This window comes from Ahaetulla prasina, chromosome 1 (genome assembly GCF_028640845.1).
Source record: "Ahaetulla prasina isolate Xishuangbanna chromosome 1, ASM2864084v1, whole genome shotgun sequence".
NCBI classification, from domain to species: Eukaryota; Metazoa; Chordata; class Lepidosauria; order Squamata; family Colubridae; genus Ahaetulla; species Ahaetulla prasina.
In genome coordinates, this window is record NC_080539.1 from 199,921,937 (window position 1) to 199,936,703 (window position 14,767).

The window sequence follows — 14,767 nt, forward strand, 5'->3', positions numbered from 1 at the left end:
CCTTAAATTAGCGCTATAATTTAACATTTCTAACCCAAATTTTTCCCATGTTTCCAACATTATTGGTTCTTGAATATTCTGTGCCCATTTTATCATACAATTTTTATTAAATCTCTTTCAGAATCTATTTCATCAACACAGTATACAATCTCTTTATATGCCCCTGGGTTTGATTTCTAATTTGTTTAACCAAATTTTCTTCATTTTGAATAATACCAATTTTCTGATCTTCTTCCATCTAGCCTTTAACTGTCCATATTGAAACCAAGTATAATTCCTCCTTCTTCTTTTAATGTACCCAAAGATTTTAATTGTAATTTCTCTCATTGTATAAAAGATCTTATAAGTAATCATTTCTTGTTCCTGTTCTATATTTATTTCTATATCCAGGACTTGCTTCATAATTTTATAATTTAACTTATAATATTTTTCCAGACACGCAGAAGAGAAATTCTCAACACATGATTCTTAAATTTATCACTATTACTTTTTAACAAAAACAAAACAAAAGAAATACATTTTCTTATTTAAAAAAATTCTTTATATATCCTCATGATTCAAAATCCTTATACATATCCTACTTGATAATTTGAACTCTCCTCTAAACACCGCTTTCATCACATCCCAAACAATTTCAAATTTAACCTCCCATTATCATTTAATCAACTTTCTCCAATTTTTAAGTATCCATTTTTATCCTTTTCATTTTTATACAATTTCTGTCCAATAGCTTCTTTTTTCTCAAAATTAAAATCTAAGTCCACCATAACTTCTGCATGATCAGAATCTTTAAAAATTCACATCTACCTTATCCACATTGTTCAACAAATCTTTAGAAAGAAAATATAATCAATTCTAGAATATGTATTATATATCTTAGAGAAAAAAGTGTATACTCTCTCAATTCCTTTAACCTCTCTCCAACATCAACCATGAAGCATCCACATATTTAAAATCCCCATTTTATTTGCTCTCCACAGTGGTGGGATTAGTACTGTCTATTTTATCTCTGATTAAATTAAACCCCAGCCACAATTACTTTCCTACACTTTCATTCTCCAAAATTTTGTTATTTTTCAAGAAATTTTGTTATTGGTAAATATAAATTAACAAGTGTCACTTTTTCCTCATTAAGATTTCCAACAATTATTACATATCTTCCATCTTCATCCAAAATTACCTTATGTTTTCAAAGTACACCCTATCTGATATCAGTGTTGCAACTCCTCTAGCTTTTGAAGTTCCAAATGCTTTTCATATATTTGCATACCTTTTATATACATTCTATTTGAATCTTCAGATTTCTGATGGGTTTCTTGTAAAATAAAATTTCTGTAAATCCTTTTAATCTTAAGCTCCAATCTTTCTTTAATCTGATTCCTGTATTCACATTCCATGACATTATTTTTATAACTCCCATTTAAAATATAATTTTTAATCCTATTGCATCTTCCTTTCTGTACCACCCAACAACATTAAACTACCATATAAACAACAATAAGCAAACAGAAAACAAAACAAAACAAATAATAAAATACAAACAATCTTCTTCCCCACATCCTCATCGGTATTATAAAGAGAATGGGACTGCCATGCACTTTTTTGGCTGTATTTAATTCATCACTCAAAAAAGATAGCATAACCCGATTCAGCTTCATATTTTCCAAGACTCTTATCTGCTTCTTCTCCTACTGTATCCTCACGACTCTTCTTCTGTTCAACCAACACAGGTGATATTTCTTCCTTTAATTTAGAGTCTTGCCTCCAATAGTTTTTCTTCTTCTGAGATTGATGTTTCCATTTATGTTCCACCCATCTGAAGCATTTGATCTTATCTCCATTAAATCCTCCATCTCAATCAGTCCAAGCTCTGTAATATAAAGCATCTATATCTGTGATTGTACCATCCTTCCTTTATAAAAATTTCAATTGTTGTGTCCCAATTGTATTTAATTCCATTATCTCTCAAAACTTTTGTAATTGGTTTTAAAAAATCTCCATGCCCTTTCTTCTCTTGACCAAGACTTGAATAGTCTTCCTTCAAACTCAAAGCATCTCCCAACCTCAACTTGGCCATAATAACTTATCACCAAGATTTATAACTGACAAGCACATTCCTGTTAGAACCATTTGCCTTCTATATCCAATTAAAAACACTTGCCAGGTCTGCTAATGTAACGTGTTATGATCAAATCATTAATCCATTTCAAAACCCGCTGTTTCAATTTATCTTTCTTCCAGATTCAATAACAAAATTATATTTCCTCATCTCTTCTTCCAAAAGACAAATTCTCTTATCTTGCTGCTCATTTTTATAAAATATTTTGCCAATTTGCCGATCTACTTTTGCCTCATGCACATGCATTGCATTTCATCTTTAATCATTATCATTTCCTCTTGTTTAGCAAAGTTATCATTCATATCTTGTTTAAATTTTCACTGGATGTCAGTTTTAAATGTCAAATTATCTATACGCCTGATAGTCCTGCTATTTTTCCCAATTTTATTTAAAGCTGCAGCAATTTGCTGGTTTCTGAAAGTTGTTGAGTCATTTTGAAAAAACCAAAAATTTCTCAAACTGATTCCATTTTCAAAGAGTCTTAGTGAAGATCAAAGGACACCAAAGAATTTTACAGATCTTGATGAAGATCAAGGCATAATCTTTTAAGAAAGCTTATTTGCTCTAGTAGCTTATCAGTAACTTATGAGTCATATTCACCCACAAAGAAACACAATTACCTCACAGCTTAATCAGCCATTTTTCTCCACGTCAAAAAGAAAAAAAAAAAAGCTAAACTTCAAAACAAAGTCCTTTTTGTTTTCTGTAATATAAAAGCTATTAATTTCCTCTCAGAAAAAATAATAATAAAAAAATTATCCACCTAATAAAATCTTCTTCAGATTTGCTGAATCCAAACAAGAAGGTAGTCAGTCCAGCACAAAAGATCGATTCAATTAAATTCTTCTCATTAGCAAATTCAGTCTTTGATATTCCTTAGCCTCAGCATTTAACACAGAACACGATAATTATAAAGGAAAGCAAAAGACAGCAGTTTATTCCAAACTCATCTTTCTGCCAGTTGTCATCAGAAAAACTAATTCAAGCAGTTTCAGATGACCTACCAGTTTTAAATTCAGTCTGTGGGCTATTAACACTTCCACTTCATGATTTATTAACTTTCATCCATAAGGCATTCAAATAAGCATTAATTCATAAATCTTCATTATTGTTGAAGTGAAGGAAAGGTCCTACCACGGTCATGAGTTATCTACTTTCTTTTTATCATACAATAAATATGCATGCCAACCATATAATAAATCATAACCTTCTATATTCAAAATCCTTTCCTCTCAAAATTAAACCCCACTTATTAAAGAACAACTGCTCATAATACTGTTTTTTAAATTAGGCATTTTAATCCTTTGTGTATCTTGCATTATTTTCATTTTGACTCTCGCTTTTTCCTTCCCATATAAATTATTAATCAACTGCCATTCTTCCAAATTTTGTCTTCTTAATTATTGGTATCATCTGAAACAAGAACAAGAATTTAGGCAAAACATTCATTTTATAGCTGCTATTCTAACAAAGAATGTAATTTTTTCCAAGTATTCATTTCCTTCTGAATTTTTTTCCATAACACATCATAATTATTCTTATACAATTTTACATTTGATGAATAAGAAAGATTCCTAAATATTTAACTTTACAATTTCAAATTGTTATTCTCAGTTTTTCTTTTTCTGGTTCAATCATATTTGGTTAACACTTTTGTTTTATTTTTGATCACTTAAACCCTGAGATTCCATATTGATTAATTACTTCCAACAAATATACTCAATTTATATTGATAAACAACCAAATCATCTGCAAATGCTCTAACTTTGTATTCATTTCTAATTCAATAATTCTATCTTTAACTCTTATCTTATCCAATAAATCTGACAAAATAAACAATAAAGGTGATAAGGAATCCTGCCTTTTTCTTTGAATTTTAAATTTTAAATTATCTGTCAAATACCATTAATTATTTGAGCTGTTTCTTAAATTGAACATAAAACCATTTAAATTGCATTTTGTCTGTTAATTTTAAATAAAAATTCAATGCAAGATCAAAAGCTTTCTTTGCATCCAAGAATATAAAAAGAATTTTTCTTTCCAAATATTCCAATAAATTCACTCTGATGTTGTTCTCATTTGTCTCCCTTTATAAAACCAGACTCAGTATGAATCTTTTGTTGTACAATTTTATTAACCTATTTGCCATTATTTTGAAAAATCTTATAATCATTATTCAAGATAAATATCTATAATTCCAGGCTTAGACAATTCTGATCCTCTTTGGTATCAATGAAATAAATAGTCTCATGATTATTCCTCCCATCAGTATCTGATTAAATAACTCAAGTGGACCAACTATCTCATCCTGTAATTTTTATAATACTGTAATCCATCTTATTTTATTTTTAATTGCTTTATTACCATAATTTCAGAATAATTCATTTCCCTTTTCATTAGTTAAATTTAACCTATATTCTTTCAAATATTTATCAATATCCATATTCAATATTGTATCTCTATATTATTTGATGAATTCTACCAACAGATTATTCTGTTCTATTAGATTTACTTTTGAAATCAACCATGTATCTTGCTCTTTATTAACATCAATTGGTTCTTATTTTTATCAGATGTACATAAGACAATGCCTCACATTTAATTGATTCTCTAGTTTCTGTTCAACATCTATAAATAGATCATATCTTGAGTTACCACTGTACGCTACAATATTTTATTTTAGAAAAATTGTTAATCTGTCTGTTTAAGCAATCTTAAAAATCAATTGTCCTCCAAAATTTATGCAATATTCATTCTGCAGAACTGTTAAATTATTATTAAAATATCAATTTATTCCTATAATGTCTTAAGATATTCAATTTTACCATTCGCTTTTCTAAATTCTTCCTTGATCATGCCTTGTGCAATTTCACTATTGCTTATTATTGTAATGCTCTCTATATGGGCTCCTTGAAGTGCACTCGGAGGCTTCAGTTAGTCCAGAATGCAGCGCGCTGGTGATAGAGGGAGCTCGCCAGTAGCTCCCACGTAACACCGCCTCCCGCGCAGACTGCACTGGCTACCTGTGGCCTTCGAGTGCACTTTAAGGTGTTGGTTACGACCTTTAAAGCGCCTCCATGGCTTAGGCCTGGGTACTTACGGGACCGCCTGCTGTTACCATGCCTCCCACCGACCAGCACGCTCACAGAGAGGGACTTCTCAGGGTGCCGTCCGCCAAGCAATGTCGGCTGGCGGCCCCCAGGGGAAGGTCCTTCTCTGTGGGGGCTCCCACACTTTGGAACGAACTTCCCCCGGGCTTACGCCAAATATCTGACCTTTGGACCTTCCGCCGCAAACTGAAGACACATCTTTTCATTCGCGCGGGGCTGGCTTAAATTTTAAATTTTAAATTACATAAATTTTATTGATTTTAAATTTTTTACTAATTTTAAATGGGGTTTTGGTTTTTATAAATTTTTAAAGTTCTAGGCTAATTATAATAAGTTTTTAAACTTGCATTTTAAATTGTATCTGTATTTATTTATTTATTAAATTTTTACTAATTTTAAATTTTAAATTTTAAAGTTCTAGGCTAATTATAATAAGTTTTTTAACTTGCATTTTAAATTGTATACTGTAGTGTCTGTATTTTATTGTTGCCTGTACACCGCCCTGAGTCCTTCGGGAGAAGGGCGGTATAAAAATCAAATAAATAATAATAATAATAATAATAATAATAATATAAATTTGTATAATATTCCAAGAAAGCTTTTTTAATTTTATCCTGTTGAAATCACATTTTACCCTTGTATTCAATTCTTTCAATAGTTCATGCTTTCTGTCTTTTCCTTAACATATAAGCCAACCACCTCCCTGATTTATTGGCATTACAAAAAGTATTATGTTTAGCATATTGTATATTGGTTGCCACCTGATCTGCCATTAACATATTAAATTGACTCTGTAATATCTTTATCGCCTCAGTAGTTTTTAAATCATGTGGATTATATACCAATAATTGTTGTTTCCTCTGAATTTCCTCTTCTAAATCCCTACGCTGTTTTTGTAATTTTCTCTTCTGTCTACTATTAATATATATCAAATTTCCTCTCATAAAGGCCTTGCTAGCGTGCCACACCATTTCTATCAAGTTCTTACCCAAATTATAATCAAAAATTCTTTCATTTGTTTTTTACATTGATTTACATTATCCTCATATCTAAACAAATTTTCATTTATTCTCCATGATCTTCTTCCACCTTCATATTGCAACTCCATCCATACCGGACTATGATCAGTTAAACACCTTGGAAATATCTTTGTTTTCCTAACCCTAGAAAGCAAGTCATTGGTAATTAATATAAAATCAATACGTGAAAAAGATTGATGCCTATCCGAAAAATAAGTATAATCTCTATCATCAAAATTCTGCCTTCTCCATATATCTTTCAACTCAAAATCTTCCATCAAATCAAAAAAAGATTTAGGCAATTTTGCATGCATAGGAATTTTCTTAGAAAGAGTTCTTTTATCTTTTCTAATGTCCATTACACCATTCCAATCCCTAATATAATAAATGTTTTATAGTCCCAAAAGTCAATTTTTCATGTAACAGTTTATAAAATTTTTCTTGTTGTTGATTAGGTGCATATATGCCAATCACAAGTGTCTTTTCCTTCTAAAATCAATTCAATAGCAATATATCTTCCTTGAATGTCCGTTTCAATTAATTTACTTGATATATTTTTCTTCAAATATATAACTATACCATTTTTCTTATTCGAGCAGAAGAAACAAAATGTTTACCTAATTTCAATTAATCAAATATTTCTGATCTGATAATTTTATGTGTCTCTTGCAAACATATCACATCATTTTTAGATTGTTTCAAATAATGGAATATTTTTCTTCTTTTCTGTGCTGAATTTAAACCATTAACATTCCATGTCAAAAATTTATTTGCCATCACTGACCTCTTGAAGCTTCTGAGCAATTAGCTGAAGACTCTCACTTTTGGCTTGGCTCCTCCCACAGCTTCAGTAGTAGAATCCGTTCCTGTCTTTGAAGTCGTTCCTCTATCTCCTTACGCCTAATAGCTCCTCTTGTCACTCTTTGTTCTTGAGATTGTTCTTGAGGTACTGACATCACAGGTGTAGTTTCAACTTCCCCACTCTGTTTTTCTTGAAGACTTTTATCCACTGTTTCTACATCCACTTTCAATACATTAAAAAGAAAATCTTTTGCTTTCAATTCAGTATCAATTCGATATCTCCTGCCTTGAAAAATACTGTTAAACCAATTGGAACCTCCCATCTATATTGAATCTGATGCTTCTTAAGCTCTTGTGTAAAAACCTAAAATCCTTCTATCCTTTAACATTTTAGCAGGGATCTCTTTCAAAACCAACACCTCCTGTTCTGCTATTTGCAATTTCTTTTGATATGTAGCTTGCAAAATCTGATTTCTTATTGTAGAAGTTAAAAAATAAATTACAATGTCTCTTGGGAGCTTTTTCTGCCTCGCTACCCAAGAATTAACCCTATATGCCTTATCAATTTGAAAATCAACTTCTCGAGGGTCCATTCCTAACATTTCAGCTAAGGCTTCTGATATAACTTTTTTAAGATCTTCTTCCTTCCGGTCTTGAAGACCCCTAATTCTCAAAGCCTTCTCCAACGCTCTATATTGCAATACCACCACATGGTCCTCATTTTTATCCACTTTATTTTGGAGCTCTCCAACTTTATTATCCAAATACTGATTTGCTTGACTAATTACTTCCACTTTATCCTCCATTACTTCCAAATTTTTTGCCAAACCTTGAAAAACCATCAATAAATCTTCTCTAATTTTTTTATTAGTCTCTTTAATTTCTTCCCTAAGTTGATCCTTCACACCATGAATATTATTCATAATTTCTTTAAATCGCTCTTCAGAAACTCTGTTCTGTTCCTTTAACATATCTTCCAAGTTAGTTTCAGACCCCCTTCTCGTCATGGGAGCTTTTGGTGGCTTAAAAGCCATTTTAATTTAAGTAAAGTCTCTAATTAGAATTGTAAAATCTCAAAGTCTCAAAAAGTCTCAAATTAAAGTTGTAAAATAAAAACTTTCACCTTGCTTCCTATGGAGAACTTCTATTCAGCCAAAATCCACAAAGACGAACTTCCTTTCTCTCACAATCAGTCTCCAATCCACTTCCTCTCAGATGACATTTCTTCCTTCACTAAGTTACACGACCACAAACACGAAGCCAAACAACAGCAATGCAGCTCACCAGCTCAAATCCCCCTGCAACTCAGACTAATCTGAGCACAACCAAGCCCCCACCAACACAGGACACACCCACATCCAATCAGAGCACAAAAAAACCCCCATCCAATCAGAGCACAGCCAAGCTCCCACCCAATCAGTTCAAACCCCCACTAGCAGTTAAAAAGGAAGAAACAGCTGCAATCACACATTGCTCCCAGAAGCACGAAGCTGAAGCCTGAAGATGACGAGTGAGACTTCGTCGAAACGTCGCCAAGACACTTCCAATTTTACGCGGGAGAAAACCCGAATAACCAAAGACCTACATACAAACACCCGCGAAAACCTCAGAAAACAAATATATATATATATATATATGTATGTATGTATGTATGTATGTATGTATGTATGTATGTATGTATGTAGGTGGGCATAAGTTGATAGCTCATTAATATACTATAATATTAAAGGAAGATACATTATTGTGAATGTGAAGAAAAAATAAATAAATACATAAAAGAGCCCTTACAATAAGGAGGATCTATGACACTGGATACCTGGTAATTAGTAGTAAGATATATTGTTTTTTTTGCCCCCATTCTTCAAGGTCTTCCTACCTTGGTTCCAAATTCTGTTCTGTTAGCATATTATTATTATTATTATTATTATTATTATTATTATTATTATTATTATTATTATTATTATTATTATTATTATTAATTAAATTTTTATACCGCCCTTCTCCCAAAGGACTCAGGGCGGTGTACAGCCAAAAATGTATCTTTTCTTTCACAATTACTGTATCTTTTCACAATTACTGTATCTTTTCTTTCACAATTACTGTAAAAATTATGAGATTTCCCCTTCTCCCATCTCAGAACACTAAAATTAGTTATATACATTGTAGTAAACAATCTGGAAAAAGTTGTTTTTCAGTAGCAGTCAAGGCTACTATTGAACTACAATATTACTGCTTAACAATGCATGCGTACTGGTATTTATTTATTTATTTATTTACTTATTTACTTTGCAGGGTTGGCTGTGTGAGTTGTTACGTTGGAAAGAAAACCCAAGCCCTGAAAATCGAACACTTTGGGAAAATCTGTGCACCATTCGGCGATTCCTGAATCTTCCCCAACACGAGAGGGATCTCATCTATGAAGAAGAATCTCGGCATCATCACAGCGAACGTATGCAGCATGTTGTCCAACTTACTCCTGAGCCTGTACAGGTCAGTGCTTTGGTTATCCAATTTAAATGTTTGTTTTGCTCTATTTTATGTATTTCAATTGATTTCTATTCCATCTGTCATCTGGGAACTCAAGATAGCCAACATAATATTCTTTTCTTCAGTTTCCCCCCTCAACAACAAATGTAGTTTAATCTAATGATGTAGATAGAACTGAGGAGGTGATTGGTCTGAAATTATTCAGTAGGTTTTCACAGCTGAGCCTGGATCTATGCTTGAATTTACCTTCTTTTAGTCTAACCTTCTATTTGGTGCATCATATTGCACACTACATTCTGAAATAATTAAGTATTAGAATAAAGAATGTGTTGAGAAAGAACCCTAAAAACAATAAAAATATAATAAAATCAGAAATATTTCTAAAACCAGAGAAACTTTTTCGATATCCTAGATTTAAATTCACATTATTAAAAATTGTATAACAATTTTAATTCAAGGACAAATTATTAGCTTTCAATGTATGTAGGCTCCATTGTAGCTGAAGTCATGTTTAGAGATAGAGTCTGTTTAGAAGCTGACCTGGATAATTTAGTCCACTTGGAAATCTCTTTAAATGCACAGCATTTTTGCATTTTGTCATGGTTTCTTGTGTTGCTTTTGCAAAATGATATTCTTGTATTTGTTAGCCAGTTACAGAGTCTTGAATAAATATATTTTTATTGATTGATGGCCTATTTATTATTTATTTATTATTTTATTTATTATTTCAATTTTTATACCGCCCTTCTCCTGAAGGACTCAGGGTGGTTTACAGCCAAGTAAAAAGTAATACAAAAATTAAGAACAATTTAAAAAAACTAATTTAAATAGGCCGAAATGCTAAAAATCTACTAAAACCCCATTAAAAACTAATTAAAGCTGTTAAAAAACTATTAGGCCAGTCCTGCCCGGTGAAATAAAAGAGTCTTCAGCTCACGCCGGAAGGCCCGGAGGTCAGGGAGTTGGCGCAACATTGGAGGTAGTTCGTTCCAGAGGGCTGGGGCCCCCACAGAGAAGGCCCTCCCCCCGGGGGTCGCCAGCCGACATTGTCTGGCCAACGGCACCCTGAGGAGACCCTCTCTATGGGAGTGCACTGGTCGATGGGAGGCCACCGGTGGCAGCAGGCAGTCCCGTAAATAGCCCGGTACTAAGCCTAAGCCTTTTCTTCCTATGAAGAAAAGGATCTAGAATGAGTTTATAGAATTTTGGACATTCTCCAACAACCTTGTCACAGTGTGTGTGTGTGTGTGTGTGTGTGTGTGTGTGTGTGTGTGTGTATGTGTGTGTATGTATATGTATGTATGTATGTATGTATGTATGTATGTATGTATATTTGTATGTATATGTATGTATATGTATGTATATGTATGTATGTGTGTGTGTGTGTATGTATATATATATAGGTCTTTGGTTGATTCGGGTTTCTCCGTGTAAAATTGAAGTGTCTTGGCGAGCCGACGAAACTCATTCGTCATCTTCAGGCTTCAGCTTTGTGCTTCTGGGAGCAATGTGTGATCGCAGCGTTTCTTCCTTTTAACTGCGATTTGAACTGATTGGGTTGCTCTGATTGGCTGGGGTGTGTCCCCAGCTCAAATCCTGCAACACAGACTAAACTGAGCACAAACAAGCCCCCACCAACACAGGACACACCCCCATCCAATTAGAGCACAAACCCCCATCCAATCAGAGCACAGCCAATCAGTTCAAATCCCCACTAGCAGTTAAAAGGAAGAAACAGCTGCGATCACACATTGCTCCCAGAAGCACTAAGTTGAAGCCTGAAGATGACGAATGAGACTTCGTCAAACGTCACCAAGACACTTCCAATTTTACACGGAGAAAACCCAACAACTAAAGACTGTATATATATATATATATATATATATATATATATATATATATATATATATATATATATATATATATATATATATATATATATATATATATATATAATGGTACTCTTGCATCAATCAATATGTACTGACTTTAAATATTGTAAGTGGTACATATGCATTAATAGGGTTGAATAGATATCTATATATTGTTCAATAAAATATGTCTCCCATCCTTTTTCTAATCTAATATTTTATAAGTAGTATTCTTAAATTAAACAACACGTATTTAAGATGGATGTTTCTGTGATTTCCTATCATCCATCCATCCATCCATCCATCCATCCATCCATCCATCCATCCATCCATCTATCTATCTATCTATCTATCTATCTATCTATCTATCTATCTATCTATCTATCTATCTATCTATCTATCATCATCTGCAACAATAAATAAAAATTATATAGGTGTAACCATGATATATAGACTGTAATTGCACTGCAATATGAATAATGCCTGTCAAACATGATCTTCCATTAACTTATTTGGAGATGTTCCAGAGGCTATTAATAACTATTTGCATAATGATAACTTAAAATAATAAAAATAAAATGCTTGATTTCAAGTGTCTTGCAACATTTCAAGTGATAAGTAATAATCTTATCTTTGCCTCATTTGCAACCAAATCGTAATACTATTCTTCAGTTGCATTCTCAGTGAATGATAAATTTAAATTAGTACATTACATGGAGAGATATTAAATATAACTACATTTTATTAGCTTAACCAAAATTAATAATAAAATCTAATTGTGAAAAAATATTTAATCTGAATATATCAAGGTTAGCCAAATAATTATTACTCCCCTTATTGTTTTATTTTGTATATTGTAAACTAAATGTGATAAATTCTTCCAACTTGCATAAAAAAGATAAAAGTGTTGACATAAATATACTGTATTTTATCTTCTAGATTTTATCATAGAAATAAGTGGTTTTCAAACTTTCAAATTGCGCAACCTTGTTAATTAAAAAATTCCTGGACTCTCTGATTAAAAGGCAAAACTCTAGTGATAGAAAAATGACTGTGTTCGAGTGAACCTCTTTTTTTAAACCCTCTGTCTTACATAAAACCCGAACACATTCTCATGAATCCTAGAGTTCCTTAGAACACATTTTTAAAAATCCTGATATTAATAACTTGGTATAGTGGTGAAGGTGCTGACCTAGAAACAAGGGGACTCTGAGTCTAGGCCTCCCTTAAAAATGAAAGTTGGGTGACCTTGGACCTTTCTGAGCCTAATCCATTTCACTAGGTGGTTGTTGTGGAAAAGAATGGAGACAGGAGCATTAGGTATGTTTCATGTCTTCAATTATTTTTTTCCTACTTAAAAAGTTGGATCGAAATCTGTCCTCCAACCGCAATTACGATTGTCAATTCCATTGTTAAGTGATGTGATTATAAAATGAAAACTCATGTGACCATGCCTGTCTTATGATGATGGTTCTGGCTGCGGTTGTTAAGTGACTTACTATGGGTCATTAAGCACAATGTCACAAAACTGTGACTTGCAACTTCTGGCTGGGAAGATGATAGATAGCAATGAGACCGCAATCATTGTAATGATTGCAATGCAATGCAATGACAGCAGGATAGACTCAAGATCATGTGAAGTGTCAGTACCCCTTTACAATGCCTTGGTAAGATCACACTTGGAATATTGCATCCAGTTTTGGTCGCTGCGATATAAAAAAGATGTTGAGATGCTAGAAAGAATGCAGAGAAGAGCAAAAAAAATGATTAGGGAACTGGACACTACAGCATATAAAGAACGGTTGCAGGAATTGGGTATGTCTACTTTAATGAAGAACTAGGGGTGACATAATTGCAGTGTTCCAATATTTATTATTTATTTATTTATTTATTTATTTATTTATTTATTTATTTATTTATTTATTTATTTATTTATTTATTTATTTATTTTATTAGATTTATAAACCGCCCTTCTCCCGAAGGACTCAGTACAGCCAAGATAAAAAGAGACAATATACAATTAAAAAATAAATTAAAAAACTTATTACACAGTGTGGCCAAAATTAAAATAATTAACATCTAAAAACCCCAGTTAAAACTAAAATTTAAAATTATAAACTAAACAATTAAGAAAGCCCCGCACGAACAAACAAGTATGTTTTCAGTTCGCGGCGAAAAGTCCAAAGGTCAGGTATTTGTCGTAAACCAGGGGGAAGTTCGTTCCAAAGAGTAGGGGCCCCCACAGAGAAGGCTCTTCCCCTGGGGGCCGCCAGCCGACATTGTCTGGCGGATGGCACCCTGAGAAGGCCCTCTCTATGGGAGCGTACGGGTCGGTGGGAGGCATGAGGTAACAGCATTTAAGGGGCTGCCACAAAGAAGAGGGGATCAACCGATTCTCTAAAGCTCCTGAGGGCAAGACAAGAAGGAATGGATAGAAACTAATCAAGGAGAGAACCAACCTAGAACTAAGGAGAAATTTCCTGACAATTAGAACAATTAATCAATAGGACTTGCCTTTAGAAGTTGTGGGGTCTCCATCACTGGAGTTTTTAAACAAGAGATTGGACAACCATAGATAGGGTTTTCTCTTGATCAGGGGGTTGGACTAAAAGACCTCCAAGGTCCCTTCCAACTGTATTGTTCTGTTATGTTCTTGGCTTGGTATGCCAGTTGTGATGATGTAACATGGGGACACTGCAATGGCCACAACTTCGAATGATTGCTGAACAAATGGTCAGTCAGCAAGGACTGCCTGTACACACGTGTGCATGTACATATACACACTCATACTGACACACACAATACTGTACTGTCCCGAAAGCTATTAAGGAAGAGAAAAGGGAATGCTCTGCCCAGAGTCACTTGCTTGTGACATGAGTGGCTCTGTAAGTTAGATAAATATGTAGATTGAGAGGGAAAAATTTATCACTGACTAGAAAGTTCCATTTTATTGGGACTTGGTGAATCAAGGCTTTGACTATCGAGTGTTGGTATGATTAAACCAGATACATTTTATAGTGAAAGGGCTATTTTGAAAAGCTCATGAAATCTTCGGTTCCGTTTTTTGTTAAACTATCGACCTGAATGTCCTAGGAAGGGGGAAAAAAACTGTAAGTGACACACAATCCTATTTTGTGGATCCCTATTTACAAATTATAGCCCTAACATTCAGTGGCCAAATGGCATATTATGGTAGTGTCATTTTTCTATTTAAAAGAAAAGAAAATAGCATTGCTAAACTTTTTAATCTTTCCCAAATCTTGCAAAAATATAGAAAAGTGGCTCAACATTTTAGTCTTTCCCCCCAAATAATCACATTGAATTATTGCTCTTTGGGATCAGTGGCATTAAAAAAATAAT

At 33.1% G+C, this 14,767-nt stretch overlaps 1 protein-coding gene across 2 annotated transcripts in view; it reads left to right on the forward strand.

Annotated features, from left to right (window-relative positions):
• Positions 1-14,767, forward strand: part of SATB2 (SATB homeobox 2) — a 176,292-nt gene that overhangs the window by 135,091 nt on the left and 26,434 nt on the right. For both annotated transcript variants that reach the window (XM_058187821.1, XM_058187829.1), the window contains one exon: positions 9,342-9,539. In XM_058187821.1, the coding sequence (XP_058043804.1) occupies positions 9,342-9,539 (198 nt within the window). The remainder of the gene's footprint in view (positions 1-9,341; positions 9,540-14,767) is intronic.